This window comes from Etheostoma spectabile, unplaced genomic scaffold (genome assembly GCF_008692095.1).
Source record: "Etheostoma spectabile isolate EspeVRDwgs_2016 unplaced genomic scaffold, UIUC_Espe_1.0 scaffold00007386, whole genome shotgun sequence".
NCBI lineage: Eukaryota > Metazoa > Chordata > Actinopteri > Perciformes > Percidae > Etheostoma > Etheostoma spectabile.
In genome coordinates this window covers 31,892-53,138 of record NW_022603484.1, presented here as the reverse complement: position 1 = coordinate 53,138, position 21,247 = coordinate 31,892, and the positions used below count along the sequence as shown (strand labels likewise).

General features: G+C 41.5%; 1 protein-coding gene and 8 non-coding genes across 9 annotated transcripts; 4 read left to right on the top strand and 5 right to left on the bottom strand.

The window, feature by feature from the left end:
* Positions 1–261: 261 nt before the first annotated feature.
* On the bottom strand, positions 262–5,656 carry LOC116678432 (uncharacterized). The gene is made up of 3 exons (XM_032508356.1): positions 5,167–5,656; positions 1,939–2,414; positions 262–674 (listed from the first exon to the last, which is right to left on the bottom strand). The coding sequence occupies exons 2-3, from the start codon at positions 2,237–2,239 to the stop codon at positions 262–264; spliced, it is 714 nt and encodes a 237-aa protein (XP_032364247.1). The 5' UTR covers positions 2,240–2,414; positions 5,167–5,656.
* A 2,351-nt stretch (positions 5,657–8,007) lies between these two features.
* On the bottom strand, positions 8,008–8,079 carry trnar-ucg (transfer RNA arginine (anticodon UCG)). Its single transcript has one exon. It is a non-coding gene; the product is annotated as a tRNA-Arg (tRNA).
* Positions 8,080–8,898: 819 nt separating this feature from the next.
* trnap-ugg (transfer RNA proline (anticodon UGG)) lies at positions 8,899–8,970 on the bottom strand. The gene has a single exon. It is a non-coding gene; the product is annotated as a tRNA-Pro (tRNA).
* A 655-nt stretch (positions 8,971–9,625) lies between these two features.
* On the bottom strand, positions 9,626–9,699 carry trnan-guu (transfer RNA asparagine (anticodon GUU)). The gene has a single exon. It is a non-coding gene; the product is annotated as a tRNA-Asn (tRNA).
* A 2,297-nt stretch (positions 9,700–11,996) lies between these two features.
* On the top strand, positions 11,997–12,078 carry trnal-aag (transfer RNA leucine (anticodon AAG)). The gene has a single exon. It is a non-coding gene; the product is annotated as a tRNA-Leu (tRNA).
* A 3,274-nt stretch (positions 12,079–15,352) lies between these two features.
* On the top strand, positions 15,353–15,426 carry trnat-agu (transfer RNA threonine (anticodon AGU)). The gene has a single exon. It is a non-coding gene; the product is annotated as a tRNA-Thr (tRNA).
* A 3,463-nt stretch (positions 15,427–18,889) lies between these two features.
* trnaq-uug (transfer RNA glutamine (anticodon UUG)) lies at positions 18,890–18,961 on the bottom strand. The gene has a single exon. It is a non-coding gene; the product is annotated as a tRNA-Gln (tRNA).
* A 591-nt stretch (positions 18,962–19,552) lies between these two features.
* On the top strand, positions 19,553–19,625 carry trnat-cgu (transfer RNA threonine (anticodon CGU)). The gene has a single exon. It is a non-coding gene; the product is annotated as a tRNA-Thr (tRNA).
* Positions 19,626–20,804: 1,179 nt separating this feature from the next.
* trnat-agu (transfer RNA threonine (anticodon AGU)) lies at positions 20,805–20,878 on the top strand. Its single transcript has one exon. It is a non-coding gene; the product is annotated as a tRNA-Thr (tRNA).
* The last annotated feature ends 369 nt before the right edge of the window (positions 20,879–21,247 follow it).

Below are 21,247 nucleotides of genomic sequence, written 5' to 3'. Positions count from 1 at the left end.
TGAGCAGGTGGAACATTTTTCTTCTGAATGAAGTTCATGTGAGTCGATAAGGTTTTCTACCGAAGATATCTTTAACCACAAACTGAGCAACTAAATGGTTTTCTCCATGTTTGGTATCCAGAGTGTTTCTGAAGATGTTTTTTACGGCCAAAGCTTCCTGTACATTCAGAGGAGCTAACTGATGTGTTTCCAGTGTTACATCCAACATCACTTACAGGTTCTTCATTGTTTGCAGAGGGTTTTAAACCTGTCTGAGGTTCCCTAGTCTCCTCCCTTCTGCATCATCAGTCTCAAATTCAGATTCAGAGGAGTCTGAAGTCTTGTCATGAGTAGTGGTTGTAAAGGACTATGGATCTGAGTCCTGGCTGGTTTGTGGTCCCCACAGTCCTCTCCATCAGATCCTGTTCTCTCTGCTTCTCTGTTCTCCTCAGTTTGGCTTTCATGAAGCTGTGAGGACTGAGCTTTCTCTTCATCATCTTCTTCACTCTTCTCAGGGACAGTAGTGAACGGGAACTGGCTATCATCCTCCTCCAGCCCTCCCTCCTGACTGGTCCAGAGTTGCTGCTGTTCCTCTTTAATGTGTGGGGGGTCTGGGTGCGCCTGGTCCAGACTGGAGCTCCACCCCTGCTGGTCAGGGTGAACCTCTGCTTTAACCACCGACAACTTCGGGACATCTGAGGAGATTAAGGAAATACAAGTACATGTAGAAAACTGTTGACAGGGTCTCTTTACAGGGCTCCAAACTACGACCAAATTGTTGCTTTCTGCTTTTATTTTTTTTTAAAGTACAAGCAGTTTTTACAAATATTCACGCCTGTTAATCTGACAACATTATGCTTAAATGAATGTGAGGCAGTTCGGCGCTTTGTCACAGAAACATACGGCGCCCCCCTGGGGTCAGCTGAGTAAAAAAATAATAATAAATAAATAACAAACTGTGCGCACGGATTCATAAACCGTGCTCACGGTTTTATAAACGAGAGCAAAATAGGAAAGATATTCAGAGATTCAAACTTCTGGGATCAATTACTGGAAAAACGCAGAGTTGGAAGAAGTGTTCTGCTTATTTTTCAGGAGAAAAACCCAAATGTTATTCAAGGTAATAAAATAGAGAACCACTGGCATGACTCTGTATATCAGCTGTACTCAAATACAAGTTTACAGTTTTTAGAGCTGATTTCTGAAAGTGTAAATGAGGTAGCGTTTGTTACACTTAAAATACTTGTCATTTTATTCTCTAAAATTATTGTCATTAACCCATGTCCCCATAGGCAACATATTCTATCTGAACTGCTGAGCTGTGTATATGTGTATGAGATCCTGACAGTATGATAACCTGAAGCAAAAATATTACGGTTTCACGGTTTTGCAATCACAGCTTTCAAATGTATTATTTCAAAATGTCTGGGTAAAAAGCTGATGCCTTAGGAACACTATAGAAAACTTTAGAGGATTTGAAACCGTGACTTTTTCAAACCACAATATACCTTGAAACCGGTAAACGACCAATGCCTATATGGTAACAATTCACACGCTCAGTCCAGAACATGGGACGGATCACAGAGGATAATCTTCACCTGTTTAAGTACGCACTGGTCAAAGAAAGACTGAAAAAGTGATTATCTTTCTTTAACAAATAACCAATAACTTAAATTTCGATGATACAGAAAGGTTCGTTAACCATGCAGTCATCCCAAAGCTGATTACATTCTCTAAAACAGCCTGATAAAAAAAAAAAAAACAAGACTGCAGCGGTCACTGTTCAGAGTCTATCCTCTATCCCCCAGTAGCTAGAAATGGCGATAGGTGTAACCGAGCCCTGGGTATCCTGCTCTGCCGTTGAGAAAAATAAACCCCAATAGGCCGATCTGAAGTCTTGCTCCTTATGAGGTCATAAGGAGCATGTCATGTCACATATGAAAGACTTTTTACCTTTACCTGTCTCTGACATGTTAGTGTTGTCTACGTTGTTGCTGTGACTTCTGCTCTTGCGTCGTCTCTTCTTTGGTTCTGGCTCTGCATTTCTAGTTGATCCTGAGTCTCCATGCTGGCCTCCTTTCTGGTCTTGGCTCTCAGCTCCATGGAGCTGGTGGTCACCGTTTGCTTCTGATTCCACAGAGGTTATAACTGGCATGTTGGCTAAAGACTCTTTCTCTGCTGCATTTAGAGTGTCATCAGGGTTTAAGTTCAGAGTCTGACCTTCACTGTGGTCCCTTTCCTCATAAGTAGGAGTCAACATAAAGGTATCAGTTTCCTGCTTCAGGACAAGCTGCTCTCCCTCCTGACTGGTGCACGGTTCCTCTTTAATCTGTGGAGGCTCTCCTCTCGGTCCAGACTGGAGTTCCTCACCTGAATACAGAGCTGCTGGTCAGAGAGAACCTCCTCCTCCTTACAGACATGTTGCAGTGGGAGCTCTGGAGACAACAAAAGAAATAGGATACCACTGTTATTGGAGAAAAGACCAGAACACTTGCTCTCTTTTTCTTGAGATCATAGACTGTAAAAAAGGATGGACAGATCTTCTGGGTCAGTGGAGTGGAGCCAATGCTGAAGCTCATTAAAGGTCCCATGGCATGAACATTTCACTTCATGAAGTTTTTTAACAATAATATGCGTTCCCCCCCAGCCTGCCAATGGTCCCCCAGTGGCTAGAAATGGTGATAGGTGTACACTGAGCCCTGGGTATCCTGCTCTGTTGTTGAGAAAAATAAAGCTCAAATGGGCCGATCTGAAGTCTATGAGGTCATAAGGAGCAAGGTTACCTCCCCTTTCTTTGCTTTGCCTGCCCAGAGAAAGAGAGAGACATCATGGCTTTTAAACAAGCAAAGTGGCAGTTGGTCAAGGCAACACCCCCCCCCCCCCCTTCCCCCTCTCCTTCTCAATAGCTACACAGAAGTTCCACGTCCTTAGTAAACCTCAATGTGGAACTGGCTCTAGTGGCTGTAGTTCTGCACCAAGGCTGGATTTCGGGAAAGAGACTTCAGATAAAGTATTAGGGACCACTAAGGTCTATATAAAAGAGACTTCAGATACAGTATTAGGGACCACTAAGGTCTATATAAAAGAGACTTCAGATACAGTATTAGGGACCACTAAGGTCATATATAAAGAGACTTCAGATACAGTATTAGGGGACCACTAAGGTCTATATAAAGAGACTTCAGATACAGTATTAAGGGACCACTAGGGTCTATATAAAGAGACTTCAGATGCAGTATTAGGGACCACTAAGGTCTATATAAAAGAGACTTCAGATACAGTATTAGGGACGACTAAGGTCTATATAAAGAGACTTCAGATGCAGTATTAGGGACCACTAAGGTCTATATAAAAGAGACTTCAGATACAGTATTAGGGACCACTAAGGTCTATATAAAAGAGATTTCAGATACAGTATTAGAGACCACTAAGGTCTATATAAAAGAGACTTCAGATACAGTATTAGGGGACCACTAAGGTCTATATAAAAGAGACTTCAGATACAGTATTAGGGGACCACTAAGGTCTATATAAAAGAGACTTCAGATACAGTATTAGGGACCACTAAGGTCTATATAAAAGAGACTTCAGATACAGTATTAGGGACCACTAAGGTCTATATAAAGAGACTTCAGATACAGTATTAGGGACCACTAAGGTCTATATAGAGAGACTTCAGATACAGTATTAGGGACCACTAAGGTCTATATAAAAGAGACTTCAGATACAGTATTAGGGACCACTAAGGTCTATATAAAAGAGACTTACAGTATTAGGGGACCAGTAAGGTCTCTATAAAAAAGACTTCAGATACAGTATTAGGGACCACTAAGGTCTATATAAAGAGACTTCAGATGCAGTATTAGGGACCACTAAGGTCTATATAAAAGAGACTTCAGATACAGTATTAGGGACCACTAAGGTCTATATAAAGAGACTTCAGATACAGTATTAGGGACCACTAAGGTCTATATAAAAGAGACTTCAGATACAGTATTAGGGACCACTAAGGTCTATATAAAAGAGACTTCAGATACAGTATTAGGGACCACTAAGGTCTATATAAAGAGACTTCAGATACAGTAGTAGGGACCACTAAGGTCTATATAAAAGAGACTTCAGATACAGTATTAGGGACCACTAAGGTCTATATAAAGAGACTTCAGATACAGTATTAGGGGACCACTAAGGTCTATATAAAAGAGACTTCAGATACAGTATTAGGGACCACTAAGGTCTATATAAAAGAGACTTCAGATACAGTATTAGGGACCACTAAGGTCTATATAAAGAGACTTCAGATACAGTATTAGGGACCACTAAGGTCTATATAAAGAGACTTCAGATACAGTATTAGGGACCACTAAGGTCTATATAAAGAGACTTCAGATACAGTATTAGGGGACCACTAAGGTCTATATAAAAGAGACTTCAGATACAGTATTAGGGACCACTAAGGTCTATATAAAAGAGACTTCAGATACAGTATTAGGGACCACTAAGGTCTATATAAAGAGACTTCAGATACAGTATTAGGGACCACTAAGGTCTATGTAAAAGAGACTTCAGATACAGTATTAGGGGACCACTAAGGTCTATATAAAAGAGACTTCAGATACAGTATTAGGAACCACTAAGGTCTCTATAAAACCATCCAAAAAGAAACCATGTCATGGGACATTTAAAGCTGCATGTGCTCTAATTTTTTGCAGGTTCCAAAAAGAAGTCTGTTTTTTATTTTAGAAATCCATGAGAAACAAACCCTACTTCCCGCGTAATTTATAACTCAGTAAACTTTATCATAATGACTTTGTGGTCTCAATTGCTAGTTTGGTCCCGTTCATTTTATGTAAAATAAAAGATTAAGCCGGGGATCTTTCCGGACCTGTCAAACAGGACAGAGGCTTAAATTATTGTAAAATCGGAAATTTAAATCTGATGTGTTTGTCCCACACAGTGGAGTTATACGCCTAGCTTTATTCAAGACCACAGTCTTTCAATTTGACAGCATTTCTCACTGATATTACTTTCGTATTTTGTAATAATTTACCAAGTAGGCTAATTACTTTGTAATTTAATAACATGATTTGATGAACCAGAATGACAGGGGTCCTGGAAGTGGGCCCATCCCGGTCTGATGTCAGTGTAACCAGAGGGTGACCGGAGAGAAGAAGTAAAGGTACCAACCTGCTCTGTGCAGCCGGAGCTGAGGGCTGAAAACAGCGTCCAGTCGTTTCCGTTGGCGCTCGTGCTCCTCTTTTGAACGACACAGTTCCTCCTCGTGCTCTGCTATCGTTCTTTCAACCAGCCCAAATATCTCTTCAGCAGCCGCAGTTAGTCGCTGCTCCACCAGCCCTCTCAGCATTTGGACTTTAGACATTTTCACACGATGACAGAAACTTTTCCTCCGAACAAACTCCGTCAAAAACGCTGTTTGTTTTCCTTCAAACTGTTGCTAAGCAGCTAGCATGCTAAGCTAGCGTCGTTAGCTTTGTAGCTTCCGGGAGATGAGTCCGAGGTAAAACATTCAGAAAGAAGGTGAGCAGCACAAAGTCCATCAGACAGGTTTATCCGGACACACACAGGCTCTGATGGACCACATCTGTTGGAGCTCACACACTTTCTCAGCACAACAAACCGACTCCAATGTTTTCACTCACGTTAGTCGCCTTATTGCTCAAAGAATAACATCCGGTTTTGCTGCAGCTTGGTGAATAGCCTTCAAAAAATAAAGGTCTGTATAAAAAGGAGGTACAAGAAGTGGTTTATTTCAATGGTAAACATTCTTCAATTCCTAAAAACGTCTTACTTTTAGGACTTTTTTTTAAAAAAAATATTCTTAATAGATAGGTGAGTTTACCCGGCCATAGCCAGACTAATAACCTATATGTGGTTGGGAGATTTTTATTATTAAAGGCCAGTTATTACATGGATTAGGATACTATGCATCCTGATAAAATTCCTTTGTCTTTTGGAATTAAAATACCCAGACTCTGGACTCCATCTGGGACTTGGAAACAAAACAAGACACTCTTGCTGTTTTTTCATGTTGGTTTTTGGCACTTTACTAATGTGCCAAAAAACACTAATATGCATGTATTTGATTCTTCTCCTCAGACGTCCAGCAGCTGTCGGTGGTTAAAGCAGAGGTTCCCCCTGAGCAGCAGGGTTGGAGCTCCAGTCTGGGCTCTGGTCCCCATGGTGACAAGTCGAGCTGGGGGTACAGTGAGGTGGATAGAGGAGGAGGATCTGAGGGAGCGGAAGGGGACGGCAATGTGAAGGAGTTCAGTTAGGTATGGAGGAGCAAGGTTATGGATGGCTTTGAAAGTATGGAGAAAGATTTTAAATTATATTCTGAACTGAACTGGAAGCCAATGGAGCTGCTGAAGAACCGGGGTTATATGATGAAAAGGGGGTTCTGGTGATGACACCAGCTGCTGAGTTCTGAAGAAGTTGAAGTTTATGGAAAGAGGCCAAATAGTTACAGTAATCAAGGCGGGAGGTGACGAGGCTGTGGATAAGGATGGAGGCAGTGTGAGTGGTAAGGGAGGGACGGAGGCGGTTAATGTTGCGTAGGTGGAAGTATGCAGACCGGCAGATATTATTTATGTGTGACTGAAAGGATAAGGAGGAGTCGAGGATGACGCCCAGACTCTTGACCTGAGGGGAAGGGGAGACCAAGGAGTTGTCGATAGGTAGAGTGAAACTGTTGATGAAAAAATGCCAGTACTTTATCAAAAAATGTTATCACTCTTTGTCATTTTTCTTTGGCATTGTTGATTTGAGTATTGAGTAGGTTTAGGTCTGTGTGAATATGGGCCCCACATTTTGAGGGAAGGTTTAGGAAGGACCAAGGTTCCAACAGCTATCTTTTATGTGAGCTTCCTGATTGCTCACACCTTAACTATTCACATTTAAAAAAGGCAGTTATTTTAGCTTTGATTTACTCATCAGCTCTTTTTTTAAGTGATTTTAGACCTGGAACGAGCCATCTTTTATTTCCCGTGGAGGTCCAAGTGAGAACGAGTGCAAAAGAAGAGTGATGAAGAAGCCAAAAGAGAAAAGAGGGAAAGGAGTGCTGGACCTGTTATTGTTTTTAGGAAGCAGATTTACAGCTATACACTTTGCCAATCAGTGTCTCACCCTGGCCGCCATCAAAGATGCCATTTGGACCTCAAGAAATTTGCTGGTAAGAAAGAACATGCAGATCCCCCCCCTGTTTTGATCCCTTGAGGTATTTCAGTGAAGTCTTTGGTCTTGGACAGTTACCTTGCAATCTAAAACTGTATATCCTATTGTCTCTGGAACAATAGTTGGCAGTTGGAGGAGTAATGGCTCTTTACAGTGAATATGCAAAAGATGATTTTCACAAGTTCAGCCCAGGTAAATGCTCAGCCCATATTCACACAGACCATAACCTACTCACGTATTGCTGGTTACAATATTCTAATATCAACAATGCCAGAGAAAAATGACAAAGTGTGATAACATTTTTTAATAAAGTATTGGCTTTTTCCTTGCAAAGGTTTTTTTCCCAATAACATTTACAAGCATACTGTTAGTTACGGTGCCTGTGTATGTCACGATGTGGAGAGCTGATACTTGCAGGTAGTGTGGCCGAGTGGTCTAAGGCGCTGGATTAAGGCTCCAGTCTCTCTGGAGGCGTAGGTTCAAATCACACCACTGCCCTTTGCATATATTACATTGCTGGAAGCCAACCGATGTGGGTCTTACAGCTGTGTCATTTGGCCTGAGTTTGGTGAAGGAACTAGAATCATCCGTCAATCACCTTGCTGAGATTGTTCCTTGTTAACCTGAGGTTCAACGATTGGTGAAACCTTCCTTTCCAGCACTTTGGAGTAGAAAATCAACAAAATATTGCCATAGTTAATCGTGATCTCTAATTGTCGTTATCATTTTGGCCATAATCGTGCAGCTCAAAGAGATTTTATCAAACCAGATTGGGCAAGTAACCTTTCTGCTGACTTCTTGTAAAAAAAGCAACTAACACAACTCAAAGAAAGCTACTGCGATGGCTGGGAATCGAACCCAGGTCAACTGCTTCGAAGGCAGCTTTGCTCACCACTATACCACCATCACTGGACAGCACTTTTTCACTTCCAATCTTGTAATACATCTGGGTATTGAGACTGGAAATGCGCTCTATCACTGAAAGTCCCTCCATGGGGGGTCCTGTGTTATCAAAATCAACGGAATGGGAAGTTCGTATGACAGTGCTGGCAACCTTCGATAGCTCAGTGTGTAGAGCGGAGGACTGTAGAGGCATAAAGCTGAAATCCTTAGGTCGCTGGTTCAACTCTGGCTCGAAGGAGAAGTTTTTTTGATGTAGAGATGGACAGACAACCCAAAACCATAATACTTCTTGCCGGGACATAACATGAAACAAAAAAAAGAGGTGGGGTAGATATGAGCGCAGAAATCCTTTTACGACAGGCTTTACGTGATATTCATGAAACGTTCGTATCAAGCCAATCAGAGCGTAAGAATCATCATACATTGATAAATGCAGCGGCTGGAAAGCGACTTGATTTTGCCACTAAGAAGTGATAGTAGTATTGTGATAAATTTGCCTCGCGCGTGACACTCTTTTCCATCATATTCAATAACTAAATCAGATTATTCAATCCATTCCTCTACTTATATGCAAAGCAGTCTCATCCAGGACCTAAAGCATCCTAAGCGAGAATCATAAACCTAGACCAATGAAGAAGGAGAGTCATGTCCTGCTCATTGTTCCTCATATCTTTTCCCAGTTTTTTTCTATTGCGTGCAGTTGAAGCAGGATATGAAAATTGCCAACATGCTGTACTACAATTGTGCTGGCTCCTAATCTGGGTTAATTTAACAATAAACTGGATTTTAAAGTACAGATTAGGGTTGGAACAGCACCTTGCTTCAGGGCTCGTCCGGGAGTTGAACCCAGGACCTCTCGCACCCAAAGCGAGAATCATACCCCTAGACCAACGAGCCACGTAAACATAACTCATTAGTAATTTTCCATCAAGTAAATGTGATCAGTCAGTGACTCGAAAGCCAACCGTTAAGAAGTTTGTTTGGCATGAAGTGTTTTTATGGCTCCACTGCCAGATTGAGCTTTCTGATTATATTGGACTAAAGACTACTTTTGAAGCAAAACATTTTACCAACATTGGAACTTGAATTTTTTGGTCAAAAGTGACAGCAGATAAGCCTAGTTTCCACCATTTATTGGACGACAGACTACTTTTGTCAAAATTAGAAATTGAATATTGGTAAAAAAGAAATGCAGTTTGAAAGAGGAAATGCAGCTTGGATTTGTCACTGACTTGAAAGACTATGGTCAGGTAGATTGGCATGGGGTCTTTTCACGGCTCCACTGCCCGATTCAGCTTAACGATCTCATTTGACAACAGGAAACATTTGATACAAAATATTTTTACCAAAACAAAGACTTGATTTTGTCAGTAAAAAGTGATAGTATAATATAACAGCTCTCCACATGACACACACAGGGACCGTGACTAACATTACGTTTGTTAATATCACCAGACATAAGGCCACTTGGGTTGTCTTTGGGCTGCTCTATGGTCTTCTGCAGAAGGATAAATCCCAGAGTTGGCTCACTCCAGGTTATTTAAACAACAAACGTCCCTGGGTGGACTTGAACCACCATCCTTTCGGTTAACAGCCGACTGCGCTGACCTATTGCGCCACAGAGACCGCTCCTGTATGGTGTTTTATGAGCGGGAGCTCGATCTTTAAGACACAAGCATTTGCTTTATGACTTTTTGAGGTCGTGCTGCACATGTCTGCTTATCAGGCTATTTTCCTGTTACTCAGAAATTGGGGAAGCTGACTCATGTGGAAATGGAGAAGCTGGACGTGCATTGTCTTGTTCTTACATGTCAATTGGATTCTGACTTTCAATTCAAATATTTGGCATCCAAGAAAATTTCAGAACTGATGATGTATCAGTCATTTTGCTGGTGGTTTCTTGGTCACAGCAACAAGCCTGATCATTGACATACAGTTGCACGCCACGTACCACAAAACTGTTGGGTGGGGCCTTATATGTTTGCTTGTATTACATCAAGTGACATGCATACCAATGACTGCAAAGATTAATATGTACATGGTTTGCAGAACTGTACCTTCTAATAGACATAAGACCATTTGGGTTATCTTTGGGCTGCTCTATGGTCTTCTGCAGAAGTGTAAAGACCAGATTTGGCTCTCTCCAGGTTATTTAAGCAACAAACGTCCCTGGGTGGACTTGAACCACCATCCTTTCGGTTAACAGCCGACTGCGCTGATCTATTGCGCCACAGAGACTGCATCTATCTGATGTTTTATGAGCGGGAGCTCAATCTTTAAGCCACAAGCATTTGCTTTATGGCTGTCTGTTAAAACATGAACAGAGACAACTTCTCTTTGTTGAAGCATTATTACAATCAAGCATCAGGATATACATGGGGGGGGGGGGGGGCTCTGCTATGGCTGTGTGTGTGGTAATAAAAGAAATACATAACATTGTAAAGGCTACCATACACAAGGCATAGGAATCATATATGCTAGTAAATAATAACAATAAACCCAATATCAATTACATTATCTTAATGAGCAAGGACATTTAACAATGGCCATTATATCGAATCAGGCAGGTGTAAGCTAGCTAACAGGTGTAACCTAGGTAACAGGTGAAGAACACAAACAAGCTAACTTTTAAATTTGCCAGAACTACAGACCAATACAACAACAGGCTTAAATGAACTTACAGTTCTCAAAGACGCACACAATCTCAGTTGATTATCCTCCGGACAACTAGTCTCTTGCTCTTTTCTCTCACAATCACACCTGATATACGACTTTTAGTACAAAACTAAAGTAACAAGCCAATTTTGTAAAATGTAAGGAGTAGAAAGTGCAAATTGTAGTAGACTGCCTCAGTCTGTGTATCCTTATGGAGGAAGCTTGATTGATTGATATACTGCCTTATTTGTACCATAACAGAGATCTAATATTGTATTAAACCAGGTTGGGCAAGTAACCTTTCTGGTTACTTCTTGACAAACAGAGTAAGTAATATCACTCAACGAAAACTACTGCAAAGGCTGGGAATCAAACCCAGGTCAAGTGCTTGGAAGGCAGTTACCTAAAGCACCCTAAGTAAGTAAAAGGATTAATAAAGATAAGTCTAAGTCAATCTCAGAAAACAGTTTAAAAAATCTGAAAATCTTCAGGGGATGTAGCTCAGTGGTAGAGAGCATGCTTTACATGTATGAGGACCTGGCATCTCCAGCAGGTATTATGGTAGAGTCTTTAAAAGAGCTGCAACAGATATTACCTCCTGTGGTAATCTGACTGGTAGGGTTATGGAACGTAGTGGTAGACTAAGACCTCCTGTGACACAAACTAAGCGGTGTGCTCTTTCTTTTATACCTCAGACTATCAGACAGCACAACAAGCACTTTAAATGTACATGTTTTACAGTCTCTATTTTACTGTATTTATGTACTTAAACTGTAGTATGTTTATAGTATTATGCTCCAGTTTTTAGAGGTGTTACAGCAGGTATGAGCACTGTAGTTTCCATTTTTATAGATGAAATAAACTGGACATGCTATTAGGTTTACTCTTCAGCAGATGGAAACCTTACATCCCAGACACTTGCTTTGCTCAACATCCACAGACTGGAAATAGACTTAGTGCTGATACAAATGATGAGAGAAATGATTTAGCAGAGGATGGTTTTGATCCATCGATCTCTGGGTTATGGGCCCAGCACGCTTCCGCTGCGCCACTCTGCTCTGCTGTTTGGGCTCAAGGGATGGAAAGTTCTGTGATTCACATTTTGAGGGAAGGTGGCAACAAAGGTTCCAACAGCTTACGGGTGGCAAAGTTTAACATTTTGTAGACCTTGCAACTTGCGTATCACTCTGCTCAGCCTCCCTGGTCTACTCCAAGGTGGTGGAAAGGAAGCTTCAGCCAATCCTCCGCCAAGTTACCTGTTATTTGCAGGTAGTGTGGCCGAGTGGTCTAAGGCGCTGGATTAAGGCTCCAGTCTCTCTGGAGGCGTGGGTTCAAATCCCACCACTGCCATTTGCTTCTATTACATAGCTGGAAGCCAACCAATGTGATGTCTTGCAGCTGTGTCATTTGGGCTGAACTAGGAAAAGTAACTAGAATCATCCATCAATCACCTTGCTGAGATTGTTCCTTGTCAACCTGAGGTTAAACAATTGGTGAAACCTACCTTTCCAGCACTTTGGAGTAGAAAATCAAAAAATAATTGTGATAATTAATCGTGATCTCCCTATTGATCAAAATAATCGTGATTATCACTTTGGCCATAATCGTGCAGCCCAAAGAGATCTAATGTTTTATCAAACCAGGTTGGGCAAGTAACCTTTCTGCTGACTTCTTGTAAAAAAAGCAAGTAACATCACTCAGACAAAGCTACTGTGATGGCTGGAAATCAAACTCAGGTCAACTGCTTGGAAGGCAGCTATGCTCACCACTATACCACCATAGCTGGACAATGGAATGTTCACTTCAAATCTTGTAATACATCTGGGCATTGAGACTGTGAAGTGCGCTCTATCACTGAGCTACAGGCCCTGATGAGTCAGAAATTCCCTCCAGGGGGTCCTGTGTTATCACATTAACAAGAATGGGAAGTGCGTTCATAAACATTGTTGACCTTCAATAGCTCAGTTGGTAGAGTGGAGGACTGTAGAGGCACAAATCCAATATCCTTAGGTTACTGGCTCAAAGAAGCAGTCTCTTCCAGAGTTTCCCTTCACGGATCAATCAAGTATTTCTGATTCTGATGTAGAGATGGACAGCCGACCCAAAAGCATAATACTTCTTGCCGAGACATAACAAAAAAAAACAAGAAGGGCTTATTTAAAGGTTTTATTGCTTACTTAGCCATATACTTGTAACATTATTTATTAATATAACATTAAAAATAATCACGTTAGTCATATTTTTATGAATTAATTTATTAAAAAAACTATTAAAGAAGATAAGGATAAACAAGATAAAGATAGGATGGCTGAGCGTTCCAAGGCTCTGCTTTCAGGTTGCAGTCTCCACTGGGGGCTTGGATTCAAATCCCACTTCTTACATGTATTGTTTACCTCTAGAACTAATTTCAGAGACATGGTATTGGGAAGCTTGAATTCAGCTATTCTCTACATTATAGTGGATATTAATTGACGCAAGATACTGAATTGAAAGTACAGCCGCACCTTTTGTGAGCATCTGCATTATCAACCCATGTAAAGTTACCATGTGTACACAGTAGACCTATCTACTGCTGTATTCATTGTTTGTGGCAAGAGCTTTAAAACCTTTTTAGGGGTCCAAGCCCGAGGATGCGTGCACCGCAGTAATCGCAAGGCGATACGCGGTTCACACAGCAGGGCTGTGGAACCCTATTGTTTTCGCTAGGATTTTCCATTATCCATTATCCATTATTATTCTTCACCGCATAAAACTGGTGCTGCAGCCTAAACCGTACATGGTGGCGATGCGCCATTTTCAGGACTGGTCCGAAAGTCCGCAAAGACCTCAGCCAAAATAATTGACCCACTTCCACCACTAGGTGGCACTATACCAGGACAAAACGCGTTTGGCCCTATAACTCCCAAACCGTAAATCAGATATTAAAAAACCTTACATCCACGCGTTCCCTGAATCCACGCCCACTTCCGCCTAGACTTTTATGCGTGAAAAATCGCGATTTATCAAAAACCAACTTTTTCGAACTCCTCCGAGACCGTGCAATGGATCTGCATGAAACTTGGCACATAGCATCTTCAGACCAACCTGACACAAAGCTGTATAAAGATTATTTATAGAATAAAAATTGCACATATTACGGGCAAACAAATTTGTGTAGCTAGCTATGAAAACACCAACTTTGCCATATCTCGGCTAAAATAAATGCTATCAAAGCCAAACTTTACAATATTACTTGCTATGACCCCCTGAGGCTCTGTAACAAATTTGAATTTGAAATTTGAACATTGGCCACTAGGGGGCGCTACAAATACAAAAAAGTGTATTTCTCATGAACCGCTGGTCCGAATTTTACAAAATTTGACGGATGCCTTCACATCCTACGTAATGTATTGCCATTGTCAAGCACATTTCCACACTGGTGACTTTCTTCCGTGTCCCCATAAACACCCATATATTTGGGCTGACAATAGGGAAACCTATCTTTGATAAGTATGACCTGGATGACGGAGAACCTAATAAATCATGACATAGTTGACTTACCATATTATTATTTCTGTGAGAGATCCTACTACATGTTGGATTATTCAGTCAGGATGGCTGAGCCGTTCAAGGTGCTGCGTTCAGGTCGCAGTCTCCACCGGAGGTGTAGATTCGATATTGGGGATATTGTTTTTGTTTTGTTTTTTGCTGTTTGTTGTGGTGGTGTAGCTTGGGGGGGGGTGATAAGATAAGTCGCTTGCAAGGGTTATACAGTCATCAGCACACATTTGTACACCGACTTTCAACAGTACATTCCCTTACCTACTTCACATACGCTCCTTTGGATGCTTGGCCATTCTTCTCAAATATGGCTGCCAGAAAGGGATGGGGACGAAGATGGTGCATCTTGTTTAATTAGTTACACAGTTAAGCAGTTACACTTATATTCCATGGTCTTCTTTTTATTTTATTAGCATGTTTATTGAGCTAAATTTGAGACAATGAGGGTGTTTGTGGGGTTGAGGGTATTCTGGGGTTGTGTAAATAAAGTAGGCAGGACTAGATTATAGTCGATAGATATCAGAGATCAACCCATTACCTTAATTTTTATGCGTTGTACTTTTCCCTTGCCGGGTGAGTTAGGGAAACTGTTACAGCATAGCCGAGTATTCTGTCCACCTCCACACGAGTAGTCTTCTCTTCAAGCGGACTTACTGCCTACAGGTCTTGTCTTGACCTGGTTACCACTTTCTCATTTTTGTATGGCAGCACATTCAGCTGCAAGAGATTCTCAACAATCTGGAAGAGCTCCATGTTGGAAGGAACAGTGGACGTCCACGATACGTGCTGGGCCCTGAAGCGTTCCCCCCTGCTCTACCTGGTGGACTGAGCTTCACTGGCTCTATGGGGGTGAGATGTGGATGATCAGCACCAATGAGAAGGAGTGGGCTGGCGTTCTCAAACTGCTGAAGGGAGAGACCTGCCAAGTACTTCTACCTCTTCTGCAGACTGACTGGATAGGATTGATCCGCCAAGCCAAGGCGAGCTAAGCCGTTACTCCCAATACTGCCAGTCAGTATGCTGTATGTTTAGCTTATACAAGGTAAAAGACAAATTAAGAGTTAACAGGGTAGCTCCTTGTGGAGGTGCTGTGGCTTAGTTGGTTAAAGTACCTGTCTAGTAAACAGGAGATCCTGGGTTCAAATCCCAGCAGCACCTTGTTGTTGGAGAGATTACCTCTCTTGGCGTGTCATCATCATGTCAACCCAATCCCTGTCAAAGTACCCTGGTAGCAAATGAAAATTGCATGTTACATTAACACAGAAACACCAATAACATGCCCACAAGGTGTTCTATTTGCCTGATAACTAATGAAATTAATTAATAAATGCGCCACTTTGGCTCCACTGCAGTTCTGTGTCAGTCAACTGCTCCATTTCACTCACCAATGAGTCAGACTTAACACCCCTCCCACAACAACATCTGATTAGCCGGAAATTTAAAAACAAGTACAGGTAATCTCCGCAACAACAAGGTGCTGCTGGGATTTGAAGCCAGGAACTTCTGCTGACTAGACAGGCCCTTTAACCAACTAAGCCACAGCACCTCTGGGGATGAACACGGATGCATGGCCATTATGGAGGTACTCGGTGAAAACAACTGAGGTGGTTGGGTCATCTGGTAAGGATGCCTCCTGGGGGCCTCCGTAGAGAGCTGGTCCAGGCACATCAAGCTGGAAGGAGGCCTTGGGTGAGACCCAGACTCTAAAACTGTATATCATATTGTCTCTGGAGCAATAGTTGGCAGTTGGAGGAGTAATGGCTCTTTACAGTTGCAAAAGAAGATGTGACAACTCAAGACAAATTCACTCATTTAATGCTGGTTACAATATTCTAAAATCAACAATGCCAGAGAAAAATGACAAAGTGTGATAATTTTTTTAAATAAAATATTGGCATTTTTCTATAAAGTATTGGCTTTTTCATTGCGAAAGTTTTGTTCCAATAACATTCCCAAGCATACTGTTTGTTACAATGTGGGTGACTAGTACTTGCAGGTAGTGTGGCCGAGTGGTCTAAGGCGCTGGATTAAGGCCTTAATGGTACCAAATGGTGGTACCAAATGTTTAACTTTAACTAAAATCATGTAGAGGCCTTCCAGCACCTTGGAGTAGACTTTACCAGGAAGACTGATCAATGTGATACCCCTGTAATGGGTACACATTAGGGTGGGCAACACCCAGAGCTTTCACCATTTCTTGACGGATTTCATCAATACCTGGGGCTTTGCCACTGTGGAGTTCTTTAGCCCAATTTGAGTAAAAATTAGATCTTTTTGATCGTTTCAAATGAGGGAGCATATCAATCAATCAAGCTGCCTCCATGAGGAACCACAGACACAGGCAGTGGACTACGGGTTAGCACTTTGCCCGTGTCTGGTATTACTAATCCAATTGAATAGGTCATAAACACTGCAAACAGGTATAGCACCACTTTTTGAAGCCATATACAACATTAACATTACTTATTTCACACAGGTCTCTTCTCTTACTCATTGATCTCGTTAACCTCTAGATTTCAATCATGCATGTTAGCTCTATTTTGGTTGTTGGTGCACTAGGCAGCCCAAGAGACTGTGATCCGTGTTTGTTGGAAGATGGATAAATTACATTTTTGCTAACACTTGTGAAAACATAATGCAGACTGATTGTTTTCAGTGGTGCAACTTAGACCCAGTCAAGCATTGGTGGTTCAGTGGTAGAATTCTCGCCTACCACACGGGAGACTTTGGTCCGTTTCCTGGCCAACGCAGCTGGCTGCATTTCTGGATTCAGGCGGATATTGTTGACAGAAACATTGGTAGATCTTGATTCCCACCATAGGATTTGGCCTGTATTGCACATTGCCTTCACATCCCACGCAATGTATTGCCATTGTCAAGCACATTGCCACCCTGGTGACTTTCTTCCATGTCTCCATGGACGCCCATATATTTGGGCTGACAGTTGAGAAACCTTCCCTTGTTAACTATGACATGGATGAGTGAGAACCTACTATGTCATGACATGTTTAATTTACTATATTATAGTAAGTGGGCTTACCTCTATTAGAAGGTACAGTTCTGCAAGCCATGTGCATATTAATCTTTACGGTCATTGGAATGCAGGTCACTTGATGTAATACAAGCAAATACATAAGGCCCCACCCAACAGTTTTGTGATACGTGGCGTGCAACTGTATGTCAATGATCAAGCTTGTTGCTGTGACCAAGAAACCACCAGCACAATGACTGATACATCATCAGTTTTGAAAATTTCTTAGATGCCAAATATTTGAATTCAAAGTCAGAATCCAATTGACATGTAAGAACAGTCCAGCTTTTACATTTCCGCTGGAGTCAGCTTCCCCAATTTCTGAGTAACTATACTAGCCTGATAGCCTGATAAGCAGAAGTGGGTAGAGTAGCCAAAAATTGTACTCAAGTAAAAGTACTGTTACTTCAGAATAATATGACTCAAGTAAAAGTAAAAGTAGTCATCCAAATAATTACTTGAGTAAGAGTAAAAAAGTGCTTGATGAAAAAACTACTCAAGTAGTGAGTCTGATTTATTTCTTAACACAAGCATCAATCAGACCGACAAAAATACAAAATAATCATATTTAGGCAAATCATAGTTCATCCAATTAGTAAAATAAATTAAAAATAATTTATTAATTACAAAAAAGCTTACTTGAGAGACTTGTCACATCAAATTAGGATGGATACTGCATGTGTAAAACATACTGTATGTAACCTAAAAGACAAACATCCACCTCTCCACAGCAGAAACTAAAACCACCGCTACGTTTCCTCAGGTTAGATGTGTTGAACGCTCACATGTCCGTTTGTTTTGGTTGACACAGAAGACGCCGCATAATGTAGCTTTTCCTAAAAGGTAACCATGCTTTCACTATGAGGCTGGTCTGCGTTGCCTTGGCAACGGTTGATTCTGACATCTTTGATTTGCTACGACTGTAAAGCTAACCTGTCCCGGCGCTGAGATCGAGTATGGTCACGTGACTGCACAACAACGTTTGATTGGTGAAACACAGTCACGTGGTAGAGTCTTCAGCGGAAGTCTCTCTCTCTTTCAAAATAAAACATTAAAATGAGACGTACGCTGGGGTAAAAACAATGACGCGTAGAATACCAAAGAGGTTAAAAGAAAAGTAACAAGCTCATTGTAGCCTGATGTAGCGGAGTAAGAGTATAGTTTCTTCTTCACTAATCTACTGAAGTAAAAGTAAAAGTATAGTGATTTAAAACTGCTACTAGAAGTACAATCTTTTAAAAAACTTACTCAAGTAAATGTAACGGAGTGAATGTAACTTGTTACTACCCACCTCTGGGTGGGAATCAATATCCACCAATGTTTCTGTCCAAAATGTCCACCTGTGTCCAGACATGTGCCTACTAGATGGGAAATAGACTGACATTTGGGTCAACATTGTGGAAATATTTTCAATATGTTCAACTAAGTCTAAATTTGGAGCTCCTTTCAGTTAACATGAAGTACAGCTCACATTTCAACATGCCACCACCAACATACTGTTTTCAGTCGAACAGCCAAGAATATTTTACCCGTTGGCCTAGATGTGGACAGGTTGATTTTTTTATTCATATAGTACTCTGGCTTAAAACCAGGTTCCACCGAGACTTGAACTCGGATCACTGGATTCAAAGTCCAGAGTGCTTACCATTACACCATGGAACCACTGTTGTGAAAGACAGCATTGGTTTGCCAGGCAGCTTCTTCCATAATATTAACACTTATGCTTTTGAAGGCACACAACAATTACTGGCTAACTTAAGTCATTTAGTAAGCTAAGTGTTCACACAGGATGTGGAAGAAGAAAAGTCAAGAATAGGTTTTAAAGCTCTTGCCACAAACAATGAATACAGCAGTAGAAAGGTTTACTGTGTACACATGGTAAATTTTACATGGGTTGATAATGCAGATGTTCACAAAAGGTGCGGCTGTATTTGCAATTCAGTTTCTTTGCGCAAATTAATGTCCACTATAATGTAGAGAATAGCTGAGTTCAAACTTCCCAACACTAGATAATAATAGAGAGCTGGTCCTGGCACGTCCAGCTGGGAGGAGGCCTTGGGAACTAGGTGGAGAAAGTTAATCTCCAACCTGGCCCGGGAACGCCTCAGGATCACCCAGTCGGAGCTGGTTGATGTGGCTCGACACAGGGCAGTTTGGGGTCCCCTGCTGGAGCTGCTGGACAAAGATGGATGGATGGAAGGAACCCTTTTCACTAGCTCATTGTATTCTTGCAAGAAAGACTTAGCTACCGGAGGCGCTGTAGCTTAGTGGTTAAAGTGCATGTCTCGTAAACAGGAGATCCTGGGTCCAAATCCCAGCAGTGCCTGGTTATCACTTAAAAAAGTGTTTCCACATGGTTGCCGATACTTAACATGTGCAACCAAGTTAATGCCTGATTTTCTAGAGCACTAAAGTGACATGTGGTGTTGTTTTCTACCATAACATTACATGTGTCCATGTAAAGCGAATAAAAGTCTTTTGTTGGAGGTGTTGTTGCAATTTTAGTGTGAAGATTATAAAGTTTTTATTATCATGAATTTCAGTCTTACCTTGGAAGCTTAGGGCTCCTGTACACTGCCTGTGGCATGAGCGTGTCAGCTGAGGTTAGAATGCCTACCGTATTGGTCAATACTGTTAACATGAGAGAAATAAAAACAGACATGCCACACAGCAAATGCTATGTTGACTGTTGAGGAGGACTAAATTAGGACTGTGTTATATGCTTTCCATGGCTTTCCATGAGAATTAGCATGATAACAGCTGTTTTCAGTGTTGATGGAACATGGCCTGACCGGAGGGAGTGGTTAACGACCTTTGTGATGAGGGGACTTATGGCATGGAGGTTGGATTTTACCAGGGCTGTGGGGAAAGGGTCTCTCATCTCTCAAGGTCCTTGCATAGGACTTCTGTTGTTCTCGGTAGGCCTGCCTATGAACAGTGAGTCCTGAGGCGTCGCTCAAGGACACGTCCAGCTGTTTTCATTTGCCGGAGTTCGTAGGGGTCCCCTACTGGAGCTGCTGGACAAAGATGGATGGATGGAAGCAACCCTGTTCATTAGCTCATTGCATTTTTGCAAGACAGGCTTCTCTGTCGAAGGCGCTGTAGCTTAGTGGTTAAAGCGCTTACCTTGTAAACAGGAGATCCTGGGTCTCACTTAATGAAGTGTATTGTATGCATATGACTAGTGATTCATAACTGGTGCAACAAAGTTACCACTTGCCTGATTTTACAGAGTGACATGTGATGTTGTCTTATAACAGTATATGTGGCTGAAAACAGTCTACACCATTGGAGTGGAATGCTGGCTTTAATAGGTGCAGGTGGGCTGCACACTGTTAGGTCAACCGTTACTACAGGCGCTACAGAGCACTTTACGCCAAAACCAACGGAGTCAGGACCAATTTCTTACCACAAGCCATCACTCTGATGAAATATTTGCACCGCTCTTCTACGGCTTCTGAACGAGAGTAAGTTTGTTGTTTTGTTTGTGAGTAGCACTCAAGGAGGTGCTGTGGCTTAGCTGGTTAAAGGGCCTGTCTAGTAAACAGGAGATCCAGGGTTCAAATCCCTGCAGCACCTTGTTGTTGCAGTCAATACCTCTGTTTGCATCCCATCATCAGAATCAGCTTTATTCGCCAGGTATGAGGACACATACGAGGAATTTGTCTTTGGAGCATTGCTCACACTGTGCTTACACATACATATCAACCAAAACAGAAATATACACACTAATATATACACAATATATACACACTCTAAACAGAAATAAGATAGAGGCATGAGTGCAATGAAGAGATCAATACAATTATTTAAATGTGCGTAGTGCAACGGTACTGGGTTAAAATAGTATTATGTTATTATATTACAATATGAACAGTATGAACAGTATGAACATATGAACAGTGAGAAAATGAGAATGATGAATAAATAATAATAAGTGAGATGTGA

Coding starts and splice junctions, on each gene's coding strand:
- LOC116678432 (XM_032508356.1), bottom strand. CDS start 2,239: ATGTTGACTCCTACTTATGAGGAAAGGGACCACAGTGAAGGTCAGACT. Junction 675..1,938: donor CACTAACATGTCAGAGACAG/GTAAAGGTAAAA, acceptor TAATCTCCTCAG/ATGTCCCGAAGTTGTCGGTG.